Source organism: Macaca nemestrina, chromosome 1, assembly GCF_043159975.1.
Source record: "Macaca nemestrina isolate mMacNem1 chromosome 1, mMacNem.hap1, whole genome shotgun sequence".
In the NCBI taxonomy this organism is placed as follows: domain Eukaryota; kingdom Metazoa; phylum Chordata; class Mammalia; order Primates; family Cercopithecidae; genus Macaca; species Macaca nemestrina.
The window spans coordinates 124,279,730-124,303,548 of record NC_092125.1 but is presented as its reverse complement, the minus strand read 5'-3'; the positions used below and the strand labels follow the sequence as shown (position 1 = coordinate 124,303,548).

General features: G+C 42.0%; 1 protein-coding gene and 1 long non-coding RNA gene across 19 annotated transcripts in view; one reads left to right on the top strand and one right to left on the bottom strand.

Moving 5' to 3' along the window:
• Positions 1-8,586, bottom strand: part of LOC105489223 (AKNA domain containing 1) — a 70,935-nt gene extending 62,349 nt beyond the window's left edge. For 14 of the 18 annotated variants that reach the window (XR_011606300.1, XM_071067344.1, XM_071067389.1 and 11 more), the window contains exons 1-3: positions 7,337-7,485; positions 2,323-3,415; positions 195-234 (exon numbers count right to left, since the gene is read on the bottom strand). Coding sequence is in view for 14 of the 18 variants with exons in the window: in XM_071067344.1 (XP_070923445.1) it covers positions 195-234; positions 2,323-3,312 (1,030 nt within the window). In the remaining 4 variants the exon portion in view is untranslated. Of the gene's footprint in view, positions 1-194; positions 235-2,322; positions 3,416-7,336; positions 7,493-8,458 lie in introns of those variants that run through there. The other 4 variants (XR_011606215.1, XM_011753915.2, XR_011606278.1 and 1 more) reach the window with 3 other exon arrangements.
• On the top strand, positions 7,496-8,757 carry LOC105489222 (uncharacterized). Its single transcript, XR_011606917.1, has 2 exons — positions 7,496-7,897; positions 8,560-8,757. It is a non-coding gene; the product is annotated as an uncharacterized lncRNA (long non-coding RNA).
• Positions 8,758-23,819: the final 15,062 nt, after the last annotated feature.

The window sequence follows — 23,819 nt, the reverse complement described above, 5'->3', positions numbered from 1 at the left end:
TGTATACATATGTGTGTATATATGTATACATATGTGTGTATATATGTATACATATGTGTGTATATATGTATACATATGTGTGTGTATATGTATACATATGTGTTTGTATATATATGTATATATGTGTGTATATATATACACAGATATATATATATATATCTGTCTCTCTCAAAGAAGTTTTAAAACATTAGTACCTGTGAGAAGTTCTTGGTGGATATGTACTGTGGGCTCCATCTGCACAATTAAAGAGTAAAAAAACATTACTGTCGATATTGATCAATGACACCACTATTCAGAATGACCCAACATGTTCTGTCATCGTAGAGGCAGCCCAGGTTTGTAGTGAAGAGCTGGGACCATGATGCCAAGGTTGAATTCCACTCTGATACTTACTTGCTGGGCAACCCAAGTAGTTGTCTCATCAGTTATACGCCTGCAATTCCTTGGCAGGAAAATGGGGATATTAAGTGAACCTACCTCAGGTGGTTGTTATGAGGATGAAATGTTAAATATCTACCATAGTATCAGGCAGGTGGTAAGCATTTAACAATACATGTTATTTGTTATCACCATTGTGTTTGATACTAGTATGTGAAATGCTGAACTGTTTCTCCTAAAACTAGACCATAAGCTTCGTAAGGGTAGGGACCATTGCTAGTCTTGTCACCAGCTCTGTTGCTGGTGCTCTCACTAACACAAAACACATGGTAGCCACACTCTAGAGAATAACAGAGGATGTATTAAGTTCCAAACTGTGTGTCAAGACAGTGATGGTTTTCTGCCCACCACAGGCTAATTGAACAGTTTAAATTCCAGAGTGATTCACCTTGGGGGGTCTTCCCTTTGTTCCCAACAGATAAAGCTCAGAAATATGCTAGTGCCAGACAGTTGGTCAAAATAGACTATGGTCTTTCTAGATATCCCAACTGTATGATGGATATGAAACCTGCAGGGTCCAATTCTCCAATCTGAATTGACAGGACTGGAAAAAATCAGATACCTGACCTTGAACCCGCATACCAGAGGGAGATGAGACTGATATCCATCTGCTCCTGCTAACCACAGGGCACTGAGAACTGGACACAACGAGGATGTTCTCCTGCAAGCAGAACAAGGAACCCCGACACTTCCCAATACCACGGGGGTGCAGGTTTCTGTCAGACTTAGAGAGCATCCCAGTCATGGCCAGGTGGGCTGTTGGCTCAGGTTTGGATGCTCAAACTCCCCAAAGCATTCAGTTGAAAGAGAGGGGAGCTGAAGCATGAAAATGGAAATGGAAATTTAAAAAAGAAAAGAGAAAAATTACTTCCAAGGTTAGGTTATAGAAAAAAAGAGAGAGAGAATGGAAATGGAAACAGGCAGTGTAGTTCAGTCCAGGACATTTTCATATAAGGCTCAAAAGACAGATCATGCACTGTAGGAAAAGTGCCAGAGAACTAAAATGTTTATTTTGATTGTTAATATGGATTTACCTTACTATTGGGCCTCAATAGTCAATGAGATCCTGAGCCTCAGCATGTTGGGAAGTTGATGGGGGAGTGTGAGAAGATGGGGTAAGGGAAAGGGGGAAATAGCATAAATTAAGCATTAACAAAGTTTTGTACCAAATGATTACCAAGATAACAAGCTTGAAATCCATTACTAACGATCTTAATTCCATTCAACTTAGCATTAAGAACTAAGGGCATAATGTACATAAGACACGAGGCCCGGCCTCTGGGGGAAGTTAGGCAATGGAAAGGCAAAGATAAGGTTGCTGCCCTCCAGAGCCTTAGAATCTAGTGAAGGAAGCAGATGCTTCTGCTATTATGATCCAAAGCAGGCTGAGATACACACTCTGATGGAAGGACTAAACAAACAAGTGTGGAAAAGATTGTGACTTGGGAGACCTGAAAAGTTATGTGGCCCAAGGGAGAATTGAAGGAGGCCATGAAAACAAGCAGGTCTTTGGTAAGTCAAGATGGGATGTGCCATGCAAGGCAGGAAGTCAGAGAGCTCAGGGCCTGGGAAGAGGTTCTGGACCAGCCAGGCAACTGCAGATGACTCCTGAAGGAGGGCAGCTAAGTTTAAGTGAGGAGAGCCAAATTCTGGCTTGCGGAATTTGGATTTTATTCTCTTATATGTGTTTGTCAGCATGGCCCCTGATGCTTCTCATGAGGACCCTGAGAGTCTGAGTGGCCACGTCACTCACCCACGGTGACCCAGGGTGCTGAATGAAACCTTGGAACCAGAACCAAGCTCTATTCACCCTCCAAAAACCCACACTGAAAGAGATGAGCAGTGATCCCAATTAATGTATTTACAGGAGACCATTTCATTTACCTGGATTTGTTGTGAAGGTTCAGTGATTTCCCCTTTCTGCTCTTGATGTTGTTTTTCAACACAGTTTGACTCAGGCATGGTTTCTAAAATATCTTGCACAACAGCGGGTTTCTCTCTCAACTTAGAAAAGCTGGCTTGTTTAGCTATTGCAAGTGGTTTATTAATTATGTTGTTTTTAGGATTTTTCACTTCGGGAGCAATCTTAGAGAAATCAGGGAGCTGGTAATGAACTTGACCTTGGCCATATTTGAACCTGTTGCCCGAACTTGCTTTTTCAGTATGCTGTTTCTGGGGTGCTTGCCCTTGATAACTGTTTTGTTTATCACCTGGACCCTTGGTTTTAGTTAGAATATTTACATTTTCTTGATGGCTGCTGTCTCCAGCAGCCACTGTCTCTTCTAAATCAGAGGTATTTTCTTCTGTCATGGTGGGAGAACCAGGTTTATTGCTGTTTTCACCATCCTTTTTGGGGTTGAGTTGGTCAGTGAGTTCTAGGGTTTGTTCTTTTGGCCAAGAATTCTTATTACAACATGAAATAATACTTTTAATAATAGCTTCCTCTTCAAAACTGTCGGCATTTGAGATCTCTGGGAGGGTTTCACAATCAATGCCTTGACCTCGTAAGAATGGCTCTTTGGAAAGATGATGAAGTAAAATATCAGAAATGCTTGACTTAGAAGCATCTCCTTCATTTGCTGGAATATGAAGAGCTGCAGTGCATTGTTTCTCTTTCTCATCTTTTTTGTTGGCAGCATTTTCAGTAGTTTTACCCAGGGGCATGGTCATAGCTGTATTTCCACAAGTCTCATTATGCATAGCCTTCTCTTGAGGGTCATCTGCTATGAAAATAATTTGACTTGAGACTTCAAAGGCATCATTTTTTGAGGTAAAACTGTAATCATTGCATATCTTAATCGGAGAGAGGTCGCCATCATAAGGCAAATCCTCCTGCTTATAAGTCGTGTCTTCTGAAAAGTCAGCCTCATCCATGTGTGTGCAGCCCGATCTCTCTCGTCCTCTGCCGCCTGAGCTGGCTGCTGTCAATTGTAACAATAGCTCTGGTTCTCACTGACTGTCTTCACTGTGCGCTATTCTGTGTGAAATGAGAACAGCCTCATTGTTAAATATATTGGAATAATGTATACAACTATGCCAGAACAAAGTGGATGTTTTTTAATTAGAAAAACTCAGTTACAAACAGGAAGGCAGAAAGCTCAGCCACAAGCTGACCCATCCTCAATCCACACTATCTTAACACAATCAGTAGTATCAAAGCAAGGAATGGGGAAAAAAAAAAAAAAAAAAAAGGAGAGTGTTACATTTTTCATCTATTAAATTTTGAGAGAGACATGAGTCTACAGTTAATGGCCAAATATTTATCAACCTCAGTTAGGAGATACTATTTGGAGTTTATTCTCCCAAAGTAGGAACTTGGGATGCAAGTAAAGGATTGATTTTTTTTTTTTTTAACTACCAGAGCCACGCCTTGTCCACATGTCACTGACAGTCTTCTAAGCCGTATGGCGCTGGAAGCCGGCCTAGCTCACATGTAACACCCATCTTCTCCATTCTGGTGCTTTTTCACCTGTCCCTCCAGACCTTCTGGTCCCCTTCTGACTTTCCCTTGCATGTCTGAGAAGGGCAGAGAAGGACTTACAGAAATATGACCAAAGGGTCAGGCGTGGTGCCTCACACCTGTAATCCCAGCACTTTGGGAGGCCGAGGCAAGCGGATCACCTGAGGTCAGGAGTTCAAGACCAGCTTGGCCACCATGGTGAAACTCTGTCTGTACTAAAAATACAAAAAGTTAGTTGGGTGTAGTGGCACACACCTGTAGTCCCAGCTACTCGGGAGGCTGAGGCAGGAGAATTGCTTGAATCTGAGAGGCAGAGGTTGCAGTGAGCCAAGATCAAGCCACTGCACTCCAGCCTGGGTGACAGAGAGAGACTCTGTCTCAAAAAAAAGAAAAACAAAAAAAAAAAAGAAATGTGACCAAGGGACAAATAGGCTTTCAGACACCTGGAGGCCAGTCTGCAGCCAAATGACCCTTTTCTAATTTGGACTCAGGCAGGAACCTAGTCAGAGAGGCTGCCTTCCCTGAACCCCTGCCAGCCACCACAGCCCACGCGGCAGTCTGGTGGTACCAGAGTCTTTGGGGATATTCCTGAAAATGGCTGGAGTAAAACCAGCTGCCATTTGGTATGAGTCCTATTTTCTCTTCTTTAAACAAAATTCAAAGCACCCATTCAGATATCTCTTCCTGATTTGTGAACTTTTGGGATGATTCCTCAGAAATAGTAAAATTATCTCAAGTTTTAGGTGGAGTAACTGAGGTTCCCTCTCCCCTGGGGCACCAGCCCGGGGTGGCCACAGCCGCTGGCAGCCTCCCTTGCCCATACAATGATTAGGTTGGGTGAGCAGATCTCTGAGGTTCTCTCTCCAACCAAATTTTTAGGAGTCTATAAACTGGTGATTTATTAGGTAACCTCAAAAGCTAAAATCATATGTTTGACCAAAATAAATGTTTTTTGAACTAAGTCGTCCAAGAAAAAAAGGAGTACAAACTAAATGTGGTAGAAACATCTGCGAGACATTGTACAAAAATCTTAATTTATAGACACATGCCAATGTTAGAGAATCCAAATTAAACAGATGCTCTGTTTAGACAGGTGGAGAGAAAGGAGAATATCACTGCAGGATTATTTAAAATCATTTAAAGAGGGTAATATTTAGTATAAAGTGAGGCACATCTTCGTGAAAAGAATTACAGGCTACTCTAACCCAAGTTGAAGAACAAGGGAAAAGGCTTCCCAAGAAAGTGAAAGGCACAGTGGGAAAGCAGAAGCAGAGAGGCATGGATGTGAATTCTCTGACTTCTCTACTTTCTAGCTGTGTGTCATCTGGCAAGTTATTTAACTCTTGTGAGTCTCGGTTGGTTGCCTTTTCTGAGAAATAGGACCAGCAATACCTGAGATAAGGCACGTAAAGTACTCGGCATAGGGCTTGGCACAGAGTGAGAATTCCATACATTGTTGTTGAAAAATGAAAACACAAAACCAGTCTCAGTATTGGAATACTGAAGAATGCCCAGGTCCAGGGGTGAGGCACTCCTTATCTGTGGGGATATTTAAAGGATAAAGGAAGGAATTGCATATGTAAAACATAATCTCGGCCAAGAAAGGTGGCTCATGCCTGTAATCCCAGCACTTTGGATGGCCGAGGCAGGTGGATCACAAGGTCAAGAGATCGAGACCATCCTGGCCAACATGGCGAAACCCTGTCTCTACTAAAAATACAAAAAATTAGCTGGGCGTGGTGGTGCACCCTGTAGTCCCAGATACTCAGGCTGAGGCAGGAGAATCACTTGAACCCAGGAGGTGGAGGTTGCAGTGAACCAAGATCACACCACTGTACTCCAGCCTGGTGACAGAGTGAGACTCCATCTCAAAAAAAAAGACATAGTCTCTACAAGAACGTTAAGACAATTTTAAAACTCAACCTGTAAATAAATATATTTGAAGGTAAAAAAAAAATCAGGCCGGGTGAGGTGGCTCACGCCTGTAATCTCAGCACTTTGGGAGGCCGAGGCAGGTGGATCACTTGAGCTCAGTAGTTCGAGACCAGCCTGGTCAATGTGGCGAAACTCGTTTCTATTAAAAATACAAAAATTAGTCAGGCATGGTGGTGCACCCCTATAGTCCCAGCTACTCAGGAGGCTGAGGCAGGAGAATCACTTGAACCCGGCAGGCAGAGGTTGCAGTGAGCCGAGATCATGCCACTGCACTCCAGCCTGCGTGACAGCAAGACTCTGTCTCAAAAATATTAAAATAATAATAATAATAATAAATCACTAAGCAATTTTAAACAAAATTTTGTCTAATTTTTTAGAACAAAAAAAAAAAACAAAGGGAGTATCTTTTTCTTTTTTTGAGACAAGGTCTCACTCTATCACCCAGGCTGGAGTGCAGTGACACCACCATCGCTCACTGTAGCCTCAACCTCCCAGGCTCAATTGATCTTCCTCCCTTAGCCTCCTGAGTAGCTGGGACTACAGGCACACACCACCACACCTGATTAATTTTTAATTTTTTTTTGTAGAGATGGAGTTTCACCATGTTGTTCAGGATGGTCTTGAACTCTTGGGCTCAAGTAATCCACCTGCCTCAGCCTCCCAAAGTGCTGGGATTACAGGCACGAGCCACTGTGCCCAGCCTGAGAGTATGTTTAAATGCCTACAGAGAGAATGGAGGAAGAAAACAAATTCTAGTTTTGCAATACTTTTAATGACCCAAGCAACAGCCCCAAAGTTATCCTCATGCTTTCTTTACATTTTCAGGAGCTCATTGCCAAACTCCATAGCCTTCTTGTATAGAAAGGAAAGACACTTTGTTGGCCAAATTCCCACTTTTAAAGTATAATTCCATTAAAACTGATACAATTTGAATTTTGCTCTGGCTCTTAAGAAAAAGAAAAAAAAGGCCAGGTCCAGTGGCTCATGCCTGTAGTCTCAGCACTTTGGGAGGCCAAAACAGAAGGATTGCTTGAGGACAGGAGTTTGAGAACAGCTTGGGCAACAAAGCAAGACCCTGTCTCTACAAAAAAAAAAAAAATTAAAAATTAGCCAGGAGTGGTGGTACGTGCCTGTAGTCCCAGCAACTTGGGAGGCTGAGATGGAGGATCAATTGAGCCCAGGAGGTCAAGGCTGCAGTGAGCAGAGATCACACCACTGCACTCCAGCCTGGGTGACAGAGCAAGACCCTTCTCTGTCTCTGTCTGTCTGTCTGTCTGTCTGTCTGTCTCTCTCTCTCTCTCTCACACACACACACACACACACACACACACGCACAGAGAGAGAGAGAGAAAGGAAAAGAAAGAGTGAGATACCATCAAGATAAACCGGAAGCCTGAGGAACACTCTCGTTACATACAGGAAAACAGCTTCTGTTGTTGTTATTATTTGTGTGTGTGCATGCAAAATATCAAGAGGATTTTTCTGGAAAAGGACAGTCCATACCCTTAGCATTGTAATGAGCTTGTTTCAGATAGCTTGAGGAACTGGAGCATCTTCCCATGTCAACACTTGAAATCCAAAGGCACACCCAAAGAGGTTCCGGTCAGAATCCAACAGAACCTTTCTGTAGAATCCAATTTGATTTTCTGAAGTCAGGTGACTACATTTGGGGCCACGCCTGCTTATGCAGCTATCCTGGCCATTATGTGCTCAGCAATACCTCACAAGTCACTCTGAGATGAACACTTCGAGCAAACAGGGCCAGGGCATCATAGTGACCCAGGCTGTGAAAACACTTCAGGCCAGTCCCTGAGTAGGAATGAACAACAAGGTAGTCACCATGCTGACAGCTATTCCCTGTGTGATTTACTTTATCATGAAGTCTAAATTTGATGCTGAAGTGCTAGCCTAAGCTCACTAACCTGCCAACTTAGAGAAGAAGGTAACCATGGCTAGGATGACTGGGAATCTGATGGACTCAATTAAGAATTTCTACAGATGGGAAAACCAAACTCCTTACTGGCAAGAGGCCAAAGGTGGTCTGCAAATTGTTGTTTCTGGCTGGTAGGTGACAATTCTTCTATTTACTAAGCCCATTTTGTGATAACACAGTTTTCCATATTGACAGGATTGTTTTAATCACCAAAGGAAAACCGTGGGGCCATGTTCCTGTGACAATCTCTTTATCTCATTCCCAACACCCTCTGTTCTGTGTTTAAACCTCTACAAACCAGGCAAACTGGGGACGATGTGTAGGACCCAGACATGGAGGAGAAAGCAGGCATTGTTTCTACTCACCCTGCTCTGCCCCTCCACTAAAGTACCAGTTAGCACAGCCACATAACACTCACAAGTCCTACACTTCTAAGAGCAACCCTACTGACTTTGTCATGGTAAGAGTTGGCTGTTGGAGGCAATGATTCAACAACCTGAATTCTGATTATTCCTTTTTGTATCTGTCATTTAGAATGTGAATAGTGTACAGCTAAAAGCTTTAAGTACATTATCCATCAATAATTTGTGCTGCACAAAGCAATATGCTGCTCTGTCTTCAAACAACACAATGCTACAGTCAACAGAAAGAGGCAAAACCATGGTAATATGGCAATTGCAATAGAAACTCACCAACAACTTGGAGGCTCTGGATATCACAGGGTGAACAAGTTGAATGGCCTTGCAACACAGACAAGCAATCCTTTAACTCTAAATCGTCTTTTTTTCAACAGTTGGAAGTTGACTGCAGTTGAATAATAGAACAAAAATGGAGCTTCAAAATCATGGCGTGCCTGCTTCTTCTGGGTTCTTTTAACTGCAAGAAATCAGCTTTGAAGACCACATAGGGAACTTCTGATGTGATACAAACTTTTGTCTTTTTTTTTTTGTCTTTTAAGAGCATTCAAAAACACTTGGTCTGGCTGTTTCAATTTTCTCTTTCTCTCCTTCTATTCCTAGCTCGAGAATTATATTTACATATGAAAGAAAATAGGAGATGGCTCAGAATAATATGTCCAAAGCCACGCCCAGGGGTCAGGGATTCATGAATTTTGTATCCAGTGTATGGTGTTTCTAGATTAAAATATTTTCAAAGGTAAGGTGATATAGGCTCCTTCTGTAATGACTGCATTTGATTACGCTCTGGTAATTCTATCAGCTAACTTTATCTCAGAAATGTGGGGTACCCACAATGCAGTGCCTCAGCTGTAACCATATACCATTCAGTGAGGCCGTCTGGCTTCACCCTGTCATTGTGGGTGGCAGAAGGTAGACACTGTGATGGGCAACAAGTCAATCCAATACTCCTACAAGAGCCAGATGGATGTATTATTTATAGTCAGTTTCAGTGACGTCATCCTTTTGGGAGTGAGCATGAGTTTGATGACCAGCTGTTACAAATTTGTTATCCCGAAACGATTTTAGAAGGTGGGGGGAAGGGAGAAAAGCCTTTTAAAAGTATGAGTAAAGCAATATTTGGAGAAACTTCCTGCCCGTGTTTTACCAGAAAACTTTACTGGTTTTCCTTGGGCTTTGATGAGGTTAGCACTGTCTTTTTATCCAATTTTGCCATTGACGTAGCCTAGTTTGTGCTATAAACCACAGACCTTTGCTGTGCTTTGGAAACGTTTAGAAAACTCTTACCAATTGATTTGCTGAAAATAATTCCAGTGATAAACTTCAAAACACACTGATTTAAAGAAGTATAATTTCTTTTTCTTTTTCTTTTTTTGAGACGGAGTCTCACTCTGTCGCCAGGCTGGAGTACAGTGGCGCAACCTGGGCTCACTGCAACCTCCGCCTCCCGGGTTCAAGTGATTCTCCTGCCTCAGCCTCCCAAGTAGCTGGAACTACAGGCACGCGCCACCAAGCCCAGCTAATTTTTGTATTTTTAGTAGAGACGGGGTTTCGCCATGTTGGCCAGGATGGTCTTGATCTCTTGACCTCATAACCTGCCTGCCTTGGCCTCCCAAAGTGCTGGCATTACAGGCGTGAGCCACCATGCCCAGCCAAAGAAGTATAATTTTTAAATTTTATTTATTTATTTATTTTTTAAAGATAGAGTCTTGTTGTGTCACTCAGGCTGGAGTGCAGTGGCATGATTATGGCTCACTGCAGTCTCTACCTCCTGGGCTCAAGCAATCCTCCCGTCTCAGCCTCCTGAGTAGCTGGGACCACAGGCACATACCACTACACCTGGCTAAATTTTTTTTTTTTTTTTTTTTGGTAGAGACAGGGTCATGCTATGTTGCCCAGGCTCATCTTAAACTACTGGGTTCAAGCGATCCTCCTCCTCGGCCTCCGAAAGTGATGTGATTACAGGCATGAGCCACCATACCCAGCCTCGAATAAGTATAATTTGTTTTTCATCTTGTCCCTGAAACTTCTCTGCCCTTCCCTAAACTTTCAAACTTAAGTTTTGCAACCTCTGCCTGGAGATAAGAACAGCCAGAATATTTTATGAAAACCCTTCCTCCCTTAACCAAAGACTTATGCTTCTCTCCTCTGCCCTCCTCCCCCTGCCTAAAGGAAGAACACTGACTTGTAATTATATATTTTTTTAAATAATGAATACAAGGTTAAATATATTGCACATGATACCTAATCTATGCTCCTCAAAATGATTTCGAAAAGTTATTATTTGGATTAAGTTTATTTTTATATTAGAAGAAATATCTATAGGATGAATCTCAAAACCTGTGGTAGGATTACAGGTAACTTTTATTTTCTCATTAGAACTGTTCCTTCATTTATTAAACAAATATTTATTGAGTGTACCTGTTGGGCATACAGTACCACACTAGGTCCTGGAATCAAAAGGAAATGTAGAGAACAGTTAGGTGTGTGGACTTTGGTGCCAGAGTGAGTTTGTAGTTAGGCTCTGCTACTCATTAGTTGTGCTATCTTAGAGAAGTTACTTCTCTATTCCTTAGTTCGTTCATCTGTAAAATGGGGGTATTAATAGCACTACCACATAGGGTTGTTGTGAAGAGTATGTGAGTTGCTGTTTAAAGCAACATTTACATAGCACAATGCACCTGATGCTATTCTAATCACTTTCCAAATATTCATTAACCGAGTGCAAAGGATTTAGCACATTGTATATTATTATAAATGGTGATAAGTGCTATGAATGATAGGAAGAGACTTCTGGAAGAAAGAATATAAGAAAGAATATAAACCTTTCTTGAGAACGGATAGGCAGGGAAGGGCTCTCCAAGGCCATGCATTTCAAGCTGGAGCCTGAAGGACACAAACCAACCACGCAGAGAGTTGGGGCAGAGCGTTCTGGGCTGAGGGGACATGTGTGCAAAGACCTGAGGATGGAAAATAACATTGTTTATTGGGAAAGCTGAAAGGAACTAGCATGGTGGTGGCAGAGATGAAATAAGTTGATGTGTTCAAGACATAAGACATTTTTGAGTAACAATCAACAAAACCTGGCAATGTGCTTGTGAAGGCAGGGGAGAATTTAATCAGGACCCCTTGTCATGCTTTCTTGTATTTTTTCCAAGTATTTTAGAATAAAGATCACTCAAATCAATTAAAAAAAAAAAAAAGACCCCAAAGAACAAAGGACATGAATTAAGAGAAAAAAGATATACAAATATACATGGTGCTTAAACATATGAAAAGATGATTACCTTTGTTAGAGCATGTTCTATGTTTTAAACATATTTGTAGGCCGGGTGTGGTGGCTCACGCCTATAATCCCAGCACTTTGGGAGGCTAAGGTGGGTGGATCCTTTGAGGCCAGGAGTTCAAGACCAGCCTGGCCAACATGATGAGACCCCCGTCTCTACTAAAAGTGCAAAAAAAACTAGCTGGGCATGGTGACATGTGCCTGTAATCCCAACTATTTGGGAGGCTAAGGCACAAGAATCACTTAAACCTATGTATTTATTTATTTATTTTTGAGACAGAGTCTTCCTCTGTCGCCCAGGCTGGAGTACAGTGCCATCATTGTAGCTCACTGCAGCTTCAACCTCCAGTGCTCAAGTGATCCTCCTGTCTCAACCTCCCAAATAGCTGGGACTACAGGTTCCTGCCACAGCACCCAGCTAATTTTTTTTAAATTTTTTGGAGAGGCGGGGTCTCACTTTGTTTGCCAAGCTGGCCTTGACCTCCTGCGCTCAAGCAATCCTCCTGCCTCGGCCTCCCAAAGTGCTGGAATTACAGGCGTGAGCCACTGCACCCAGCCTATGCCTACTTTAGCTTTAATGCATGCATAAGGTTTAGAACAGTGCGTGACACATAATGTCTTGATACATGCTAGCTTTAAAAACTTTTTAACCATTATGTAAAATACCTCTCTCAGTATTTCACAGTTTTAGCTTTTTTGTATGGTTTTATATGAGATAAGAATTTGAAATGTAAATCTGTTATAAGTTGTGCCATGGTAGAAAAACAATAGCTATCAATACTTCCCTAACCCCTTTCTTGTAAAAAGCACAAAGCTCTTTGCATAGTCATAAGTTAGAGCCCCCAACACGATTATGAAGTAAATATTACCTGATCCAATGCTGCAATGCTAATTTTTACTAGAGAGTATTACATGACAACCATATGAAAGGTAAATAATCAACGTTTAGCCTTTTATGATAGGCTTGTGTAGGCTTCATAAGCGTTAATTAACTAAAACTCACAACACTTAGGTGAGGTATTTCTTTACCCTCTCAAGCAGTGTCATTATCTCAGAGAAGGAAACTAGGTACAAGGTTAAACAACTTAGGACAGGAAACAATTATCTGCTCAAAAATAACAGCACTTTGCCTCTAAATAACACTTTTCGACCAACAGTATCCAGTCACATTGCAAACTCTAATTAAACACTCTCAGGGACTTAAGTATCTCTAACCTTGTGGAACAGATTGAAGGAGAGGAGGCAGTTTAGCTAAAATTATACAGCAGGCCACTAGCAGCCAGGATTTAATCCCTTGGAATCAGGTGTGAGGTGGGATTAAAAGCCGACTGTGTGGTAGGTGCTTTGTGTACATCTCTTCAGTCCTTTCCACAGCCCCCAAAGTAAGTATCATTGCTTCTTTAAGATGAGGACTGAGGACACGGTGGCTCATGCCTGTGATTCTAGCTCTTTGGGAGGACAAGGCGGGCAGATCACTTAAGGACAAAAGTTTGAGACCAGCCTGGCCAACGTGGTGAAACCCTGTCTCTACTAAAAATACAAAAAAAAAAAAAAATTAAGCTGGACATGGGGCATGGTGGCGTGCAGCTGTGGTCCTAGCTGCTCAGGAGGCTGAGGCACAAGAATCACTCGAGCCTAGGAGGCAGCGGTTGCAGTGAGCTGAGAGCGTGCCACTGCACTCCAGCCTGGGTGACAGAGTGAGACCCGGACTCAAAAAAAAAAAAAAAAAAAAAGATAACTGAGCTCAGAGGAACAGAGCTAGGATAGGTCATCCAAAGCCAACGTGCTTCTACTCCTGTAAGACCACGTGTCACAAACAGGAAGAAGAAATAGAAGCAGTCAGACTCATCAGTGTTGTTGTTGTTTTAATAAGATTGGTTATTGTTTTAGTTTCATATTGCTTCTATAACAAATTGTTAAGGAACAAAATTTCAACAAATTGATTTCAAAGATCTTATTGGCTTTTATTGGCACTTCACGAATTAGACAGCATCCCATCTGTGAAATAGAAAGTCTCTTCAATGAGCTAAGCAGAGAGGCTGGGCTTTACAGGCAGAAAAGGCTAAAGTAAGCAGAAATAAGGAACAAGGACCCATAAGCAGATTGATTGTTTCAAAGTGACTTCAAGCAGAGGGGATTTCCTTATCATGCCTGATCAAGTTGACTGGGCCCCATTAGGTTGGTTGCTATGAATTTCCTGTTGTTTTGGGAAACTGACCCATTTCTTTTTTTTTTTTTTTTTTTTTTTTTTTTTTTTTTTTGAGACGGAGTCTCGCTCTGCCACCCAGGCTGGAGTGCAGTGGCGCGATCTCAGCTCACTGCAAGCTCCACCTCCTGGGTTCACGCCATTCTCCTGCCTCAGCCTCCCGAGTAGCTGGGACTACAGGCACCCGCCACCTCGCCCGGCTAGTTTTTGTATTTTTTTAGTAGAGACGGGGTTTCACCGTGTTAGCCAGGATGGTCTCGATCTCCTGACCTCATGATCCGCCCGTCTCGGCCTCCCAAAGTGCTGGGATTACAGGCTTGAGCCACCGCGCCCAGCCAAACTGACCCATTTCTAAGTTCAGTTTGGTTATGTGGCCCCAAGCACGAGTGACTCCATTCTTATTGGGTCTGGTCTGTTGGGGCCTAGTGCAGGAGCTCAGTCAACCAATGACCTCTCATAAATTTTGTTTCACAAAGTTATCACAAATGTAGTGTAAAACTACACAAGTTGATTAAGTTCTGGAGGTCAACGTCTGAAAATAATTTCACTGCACTGAAATAAAGGTGTAGGCAGGGCTGCATTCCTTCTGGAGGCTTGACAGGAGAATCAACTTTCTTGCCTTTTCCAGCTTCTAGAGACCATTTGTAGTCCTTGACCCATGGCCCCTTCCTTCATCTTCAAAAGCAACATCACGACATATTCAAATCTCCTCTGACTGTGACACTCCTGCCTCAGTCTTTCACTTACAAGGACCCTTGTGATTACACTGGGCTCACCCGGATAATCTAGGATAATCATCTCAAGACCCTTAATTTAATTGCATCTGCAAAATCCCTTTGACATGTAAGGTAACACGTTTGCAGATTCCAGGGATTAATACTTGGACATCTTTTGGGGCCATTGTTTTGCTTACCATAGTACTCTTTTGGAGGATTCTTAGAAAACTAGGATCTATGCCTCATCATTTCATCCCCAAGCAGCATTTATTGTATCTCCAGAGGGTACTACTACCCCAAAGCCCCTCTTGATGTGAAGCTTTTTTATCCTGTAGAACAATTGTAATTTATTGAGATACAGTAGGAGGGCATACCTCAAAATTGGAAAGCTAAAAAAAATTTTAAATGATAACTTTGATACATGCAACTGTAATACATGGATGAATTTCAAAATACAGTTACATGTCACCTAACAACAGATACACATTCTGAGAAATGCATCATAGAGTGTACTTACACAAACTAGATGGTGTGGCCTACTACACACCTAGGCTATATTGTATAGCCTATTGCTTTTAGACTACAAACCCATACAGCATGTTACCATACCAAATGATGTAGGCAACTGTAACATAATAGTAAGTATTTGTGTACCTAAACATAGAAAAGTTTCAGTAAAAATATGGTAATATAATCTTACAGGACCACTGTCATAGATGTAGTCTGTCATTGACCAAAATGCTATTATGTGGTGCATGACTGTAATTTAGCTATTTGAAAGAAGCCAGATCACACACACACACACACACACACACACACACACACACACAGAGGGTATATATTGTATAATTCCATTTATATAAAATTGTGAAAAATGCAAAGTGATGTATAATAATAGTAAGTAGATCAGTGGTTGCCTGAGTTGGGTGGAGGTTGAGAAGGGAGATGGGGTTACCAAGAGACATGAGAAAATTTTTAGAAGTGATAGATATGTTGATTGTGGTGATTTTTTTTCAGAACTTCACAAATCGTGCCCTTTAAATATGTCCTGTTGATTGTATGTCAGCCATAGCTCAAGAAAGTTGTTAAAAATAATACGTTATCCCAGTGTTTTGGGAGGCTGAGGCGGTCAGGAGTTTGAGACCAGCCTGGCCAACACGGTGAAACCCTATCTCTACTAAAAATACAAAAATTAGCTGGGCATGGTGGTGCACACCTGTAGTCCCAGCTACTTGGGAGGCTGAGGTGGGAGGATCGCTTGAATCCAGGAGGCAGATGTTGCAGTGAGCTGAGATCACGCCACTGCACTCCACCCTGGGTGACAGAGCCAGACCCTGTCTCAAAATAATAGTAGTAATAATAATAATAATACATGAGCAGGCCTTGGTGGCTCACACCTGTAATCCCAGCACTTTGGGAGTCTGAGGGTGGAGGATCATTTGAAGCTTGGAGTTTAAAACCAATATAGTAAGACCCTGTCTTTAAAACACACACACACACACACACACACACACACACACACCAGCTGGGCATGGTGACAGAAGCTCACAAGCTTGTAGTCCTAGCTACTCAGGAGGCTGAGGCAGAAGGGATCACTTGAGCCCAGGAGTTGGAGGCTGCAGTGAGCTATGATCATGCCACTGCCCTCTAGCCTGGGTACAGAGGGAGACCCTGTCTCAAAAATATAATAATACATGAAAAGAGACTTTAAAATCCTCCAAAGCACACAGGAACTTCATAAAATGAGATCATAGAGCCAGGGAGAAACTTGTATCAAACAGCAGTAACCTTATCTATAAAGCTCTTCAGAAAATGTTTAATGACCTCATTCAGATGTTATCATTTTAGGATGATTGCAGGTTTGCAAGTGTAACACATTTAGCAGTTTGTTTTGCATACTGTCTAAGCTCCACATGGCCTCTGAGGCCCTTTGTGAACTGTGGCAGCCTACCTCTCCAACCTGTCTTCCTACCACACCTTGCCTTGAAATTCATGCTTCAACAATCCCAAGCTATTTATAGCTCCCCAAGCTCACCTGGTGTTTTATGTCCCCGTCTTTGAAGAAGACATGCCTGGAATGCCCTTCCTCTCTGGCCTCTTTGGCCAGGAGAGGTCATCCCTTCGCCTTTTGTCAATTCATGCCCTGTACAAGGTTCCCCGGTTACACTTTCTCCACTATCTTGTAATTAATTGTTTCATATCTGTCCTGTCACTAGCCTATCTGTAATCCCAGCCAGGGCATATAGCAGGGATGGCAGGGTCTCAACATTTATTTTATGGAACTGGAAATGCTCTCAGTGTGTCATGGTGGTATACATGAGAACCATTAGGATGTCTACAGGGAAGAAGATCTGCCAAAAGAGGAGTTTGAATGTTGCTGGATGAAGGGACAAAGCACGGTCCTGAAGTTGGTGGCAGTGACACTCCTGCAGCCTGAACTAGAGCAGTTGGTTCTCAATAGGATGGCAGGGCCACCCAGGGGCTTTTAGAAATGGAGGGGGAGTGCAGCTGGCATTTAGTACTCAGGGGCCACGGTGGAAGCAAAGTCCTGTGCAAAGAAGAATGCTCTCGTCCAAAACGCCAGTTAGAAACACTACTCAAGGATAAAGTGTGTTTTCTCTGTAAAGACGGCAAATGGGCTGGGCGCAGAGGCTCACGCCTGTAATCCCAGCACTTTGGAAGGCCAAGGTGGACAGATCATGAGGTCAGGAGTTCCAGACCAGCCTGGCCAACATGGTGAAACCCCGTCTCTACTAAAGATACAAAAAATAGCCGGATGTGGTGGCAGGTGCCTGTAATCCCAGCTAGTCAGGAGGCTGAGAGAGAAAGGAATCGCTTGAACCCAGGAGGCAGAGGGTGCAGTGAGCCAAGATCGCGCCACTGCACTACTCCAGTCTGGGCGACAGAGAGAGATTCTGTCTCAAAAAAAAAAAAAAAAAAAAAAAAAAGACTGCAAATAATCCTTTTCCCTAGTGCTTCATGTGAGTGTGATGTGCAGCTAGTGAGGAGACTGGAATCCTCTCCCCGAAGCGCTCACTCTCTGCACTTACTCCTTGACCCCTGGGGATCCTCTGTCCCCTGAACTTCTTTTGCTCCTCAAATACACTGCCTACTGCCTACCTTAGACCTTCCCTTCATCTGTTCACAGGGCCTGAAGTGTCCACCCCACCTTCCTCCTGCCTTTCTACATGGTTCTTACTCAACTCTTAGCATGCCACTTCCTCCAGAACCTTCTCTCATTCCTACAGTTGGCCAGGGTCCCCTGATATAAGCCCCCAGAGTACTCCGCTTATCTCCTTAGTAGCATTTATCACAATAATAAAATACTGGTGAAAGGAGAGAGGGGAGACAGTGAGAAAAGGGAAGGCAGACAGGGAAGAGGGAAGGAAGGGAAGAAGACCTATTTGGCTGCTTGAGGAGAATGGAAAAGCACAAGTTGTTTAAAAACTGAGTTTGGACCGGGCACAGTGGCTCACGCCTGTAATCCCAGCACTTTGGGAGGCTGAGGAGGGTGGATCACCTGAGGTCGGGAGTTCAAGACAAGTCTGACCAACATGGAGAAACCCTATCTCTACTAAAAATACAAAATTAGCCGGGAGTGGTGGTGCATGCCTGTAATTCCAGCTACTCGGGAGGCTGAGGCAGGAGAATTGCTTGAACCTGGGAGGTGGAGGTCACGGTGAGCCAAGATTGCACCTCTGCACTCCAGCCTGGGCAAGAAGAGCAAAACTCCATTTCAAAAACAAACAAACAAATAAACAAAAAAAAAACTGAGTTTGACCCTTAGCTCTGCTCCTTAGTAATTGAGGACCTGGATGAGTTATCTAAGTGATCTGAACCTCAGTCCCCACATCCACAAAATGGAGAAAAAGGGTGCTCGCGGCAATTAGATAAGTATATGGAAGTGCCTTGCTCAGTGTCTGACACATGGTAAGTGCTCAAAAAATGTCAAACCTTTTTACCTTCTCTCTTTCTCCCTCTTCCCCAAATGGAAGGGCAAGTAAGGGTGAAAATTTAACTGAGAAATGTGGACTGAAAAAGCCTTAGTACCTAGCTTGCTAGAGAGAACATATATAATCCTCCTAAATGGGTTTGAGAGGCTCTGTGAACACAAAAATGTCTTAAAGGAAGCCTGTGGTCAGGGGATGAACAGTCATAATTGGTGAGAGTGGAGGCAATGGGTAGAATTCATAGACATTGGCATGGTCGTGTTGCTCAAATATTCATAAAAGATCTACCCTTTTCCGCACAATCCCTCCAGCATGCTAGCAAGTATCTGTAGGATGACTACACTTGGTTTCTTGGAAAGAATGTGACCCAATGAGGAAGTGAGACACCGCTAAAAATTTACTTAGTTCTTATGCCTAGTGTTCCATTATTGGAAGGCTAAGCATGTGGGAATTATTTATATCCTACTGCTCAAGGTCATCACCAAGGTCTGATTGCAAAAATTCAAAAAATTGCAACCTCAGGCATAAATGGGTTAATGTCTCTGAGACCAGAGCCCTACCAAGGTTCTACTAATGCAAAACACAATGGTTTGGGAAGCGTCAGTGACAACTATCTGAGGTGGAGTCTAGCCACTAAGGTAGAAAGAATTCCAAATGATGACAATTTGGATTGGTATGATTTGCCTAAACCTCTGGGCACATTTGCAATCCCATTATTAAAACTGATAATAACATCATAAAACAGTGTCATTATCTTCAGAGGAGAACATCTGAGCAAGCATGTTACCCTAAAGGCAAACGGACTCTTAGAAGTTAAGTACATGGAAGACTTCTAGGGTCATCATAAGAGTCTCGCTTCCTTTCTAAGCAAGCCACCCTACTGAGTTTTTGAACAATATGGCAGTAATGAAGTTTTACTAGGCAACTTATTTGCAACTTCCTTTACACCTGACACCATGTAAATTAAGAGTACTTGATTGTTTTGCTGGCAAAGCAAAGGCAGCCTCTAGATCTGCTGTTAACCAGTGATAGCACCCACCTCAACTTTAGTGAACACTAAAAGGTATTAATATATCTTCACCAACCCTGTAAAGAAAGAGAGGTGTCTCCTGGTTAAAGCCCTAAGCTACTTACTTACTTCTCTTTCTCAGACAGGCTTCTTAAACCTACCATCTTTGATCTACAAGTCCTAAAGGGTTTCCATGCTCAATTGCCTTTGCCAACTCCTCAAGGTTTTAAAATAGGAAGTCCCTCATCCTGGGACCCTATCAGTCTCGGGATGATTGGTCACCCCAGCTCAGAACAGATTCTCTCCACCCTACCCAACCGCTAACATCTGTATTATCTGTCTCCCCCAAGCACTTAATCTCTTTTCATACCTTATTTTTTTTTTTACAATAGAAAGATACCAGAAGGAGGTGATAAAGAGAGGCACGTGTGGGAAATATATACAAATCCACAGGGGGTTTTCTTAGTTTTCAACTTTTTTTTTTTTTGACACAGGGTCTCACTTTGTCATCCAGACTGGGGTACAGTAACATGATCTCAGCTCACTGCACTCTCTGCCTGCCAGGCTCAAGTTATCCTCCCACCTCAGGCCCACAAGTAGCTGGGATTACAGGTGCATGCCACCATGCCCATCTAATTTTTGTATTTTTAGTACAGATGGGGTTTTGCCATGTTGGCCAGACTGGTCTTGAACTCTTGGACTCAAGCAATCCACCTGCCTCGGCCTCCCAAAGTCTTGGGATGACAAGCGTGAGCCACCGCTCCCAGCCAGTTTTTAACTTTTTTATATTTTATATTTACCTGCTTATTGTAGAAAATGTGAAAAATCGAAAAAAGTATAGAAAGACAATGCTTCATCGTAATTGTTTCTTGTGTTTTGAGGACACAATACATAAAAAATTGCATACGATGCTTTTTTCATCTAATGTCAAGAACATTTCCCCACGTTATTAAAAACTTTGAAATGAATACTTGTTTTTAAGGGTTATATCCACTACATGGCTATACTATAATCATTTCCCTAATGACAGACATTTAGGGTATATCCAAGTTTTCAACATTTTCTTTTTTTGTTTTTGAGATAGGTTCTTGCTGTCACCCAGGCTGGAGTACAGCAGTACAGTTATAGCTCAAGCCATCCTCTCACCTCAGCCTCCCGAGTAGCTGGGACTACAGGCGTGTGCCACTACACCTAGTTAATTTTTAAATTTTTCAGTAGAGATGGGGTCTTGCTATGTTGCCCAGGCTGGTCTCAAACTCTTAGACTCAAGTGATCCTCCTACCTCAGCCTCTCAAAGTGCTGGGATTACAGGAGTGAGCTACTGTACCTGGCCTCAATATTTTAAAATAACACAACAGTAAAACATCCTTGCCTGTATTTCTAATTATTTCTTTAGGATAGATTATTAGATGGGAAAGTATTAGGACAGAATATAAGTATTTTAATGCTCTTAATATAAAAACAAAATGGATTACAAGCATATTCATCAACAGTGTGGGAATAATATATTGATATGCTCTCTGCAACACTAAATTGTAATTTTTTAAAATCTTTGTTAATTAAAAAAAGGTATTTTAGTGTTTTAATTTGTAGTACTTCGATAATTCATGAAGTTGGACATTTTTCATGTTTATTAACCATTTTTATTCCTTCATTTGTGTATTATCTCTGTCCTTTGCACATTTAGCTATTATCTACAATATGGTTGTTTTTTAATTACAAGTAATACATGCTCACTGTAAAACATATTAGAAAACGTTAATACTTATAGTACTTTATAACCTGCTCCTGAAAGAACTGAATCCAATACATTGTTAATACCTTTCCATGTCAACCAATATGCATCTTAGCTAGCAAATAAATTCAATTGCTGCACAACATTCCACTGTATGGGTGACTTGTTTTCACTGCTCTTTTGGACATGTAAGTGGTTTCAAATGTTTGAATATTAAAAATGATTGTATGATAAGCTTCCTGGTACATTTATTTTGCACACTTGCCTGATCGTTTATGTAGGTGAAGTCCTAAAAAATGGAATTGTTTGGTCAAGAGGTACTAAGGCTTTTGACACATATTACAAAATCTCCCTCCAAAATGATCATACTTATTTGCAGCTCCAACAGCAGCTTATGAGAGGACTCGTTTCATCACATCCTCAGCAACAACGGGTAACATGATTTTTAAAAATCTGAAGTCTGATGGGCAAAAAAGGAGTCCCATTGTTGTTCTCGTTTGCATTTATTTAATAATAACGAAGCTGAAGTTCGTATGTAAGCTCATTGTGGTCACTTAAGTGCTGGTCCTTGTCCTTTGCCCTATTGGGTTGTTGTCTTTTTCTTCTTTGAGGTTATTTCATTGTTAGAGGTTAGGCTGTAAGGTAATTTCATTTAAATACTAAGTATTCGGTATTAACTCTTTGTCAGTAACACAGGTCTCCATTTGTCATTTTCCTTTTGATTTTTTAAAAGTCAGTATATGTAGAGAGAGTAAAAGCATGGCTCCTGAGACAGATTGGTTCTACTATTTACTAGCCTTGGTGGATGCCGTGTTAGGTGCCCTGTTTAGATACCCTTCACTGGCCAGTACACCTGTCTCTCCACTGTTGTGAGGTTGGCGGCTAGAGCTCACAGGTGCCTTTTTCTCTAGAGAGTCTACACTAGGGAAGGCAGCCACACCTGGGGGAAGGTTACGCCCCACTTTATCCTGATACAAAGGTACAAACACCTTTGTGTAAGATGGGGGCTAATTCTGCAGTTTGGTTTATGCTCTAGTTTCCAGAGCCCTCCCTCAGTGGAGCAGATCACGGCTAGAATTTCCTAAGATCCATTTTTCTTGGATCTTTTCCCTTCCCTATCCTGTTTCACTCTCTCCCTTATGGGTTCCTCCTAAAGAGCCCTCCCTCAATAAATTATAGGGATCTAAATCCCATCTCAGGATTAGCTTCTAGGGAAACCAACCTAAGATACTGTAAAATGGGGATGATGTTAGTACCTACTTCATAGGGTTGCTGTGGAGATTAAATAATAGTCAAAATAATAATAATAGCAAAATTTAGCACTTATATGTGCTAAGCCCTGTTCTAAACAGTTTATATGTATTCATTCATTTAATCCTTACATCAGTCAATGTCCAGGTATAATCCTCAAACATGAAAAAAGTTTAGAATTGTGCTTGGCATATATTTAGCACCAATAAATCTTAGCTATTATTATTTACTGATTTACTCTAGATTTCACATGAGAGATTAGGCATGTTAGCAGGCTGTTTCCCTGCATTTTGAAGTCTCTTTCCCATTCTCTTTTTCTTAGCTATTCCTTTGGAAAGCTCTTACCTACTCCGTGCCCTCATTTTTTCCTCCTTTTATTCTATTTTTATTTTATGTATATACACATACACCTACATATGTGTACATATGTACATACATATATACATACATATGTATGTGTATATATGTACACACATATACATACATATATATTTTTTGAGACAGGGCCTTGCTCTGTCTCCCAGGCTGGAGTGCAGTGGCACAATCATGGCTCACTGTAGCACTGGCCTCCTGGGCTCAAGTGATCCTCCCACCTCAGCCTCCCAAGCAGCTGGGACCACAGGTACATGACACCACACCAGGCTAATTTTTATTTTTTTGTAAAGACAGGGTATCACTATGTTGCCCAGGCTGGTCTCCAACTCCTGGGCTCCTGCAGTCCTCCCACCTCAGCCTCCCAAAGTGCTGGGATCAAAGGCATCAGCCACCATGCCCAATCTTTTATTCTAAAAGATGGAGTTACAAGTCCACATTCTTGCTGAGGAAACTACACAACCAGTCTTCTAACTTTCTTTTAATCAAAGGAGCACTGTTACTCTGATAGATTTTGTTGGGGGAGGGAAGCAACAAATGTTATTTACTTGGTTATTCAAGTTTGCCTTGATTCAGTGTGGTCATTTATAATTCAGGGAAGTCTAGCGACCCTGGTTTCATCTTAAAGCAAAGCTTGGCGTATCCTAACAACTCCACATGTTGTGAGGCTATGTACATGCTCAGTGCTCTCCCCCTACTCCAACACACTGGAAAATGGTCAAGGAAGCCTGTCAGCAGTGTGAGCACCAGGGGGTTTCATCTAGTATTGTGGAAGTGGTGTGGTAAAAACTTCATTGCTGTGTTCCCAGCATCCAGCAAAGTGCCTGGCATAAAATAGGCATTTAAACATAAATGTTATGGAGCAGATCACAATACGTTTTTAAACAGATCCCTTTCTCTTTCTCTTTCTCTCTCTCTCTCTCTCTCTTTCTCTCTCTCTCTCTCTCTGATTCAGGATCCCCAAGAAGACTAATGTGCATTTTTTCGTTTGTTTTCCATGGCATTGACATTTATGAAGAGTCTGGGCTAGTTGTAGAATGTCTGCAGTTCTGGATTTATGCCAGAGTGCTTTTTAAAAAATATAAATCAGGACCAGGCGTGGTGGCTCATGC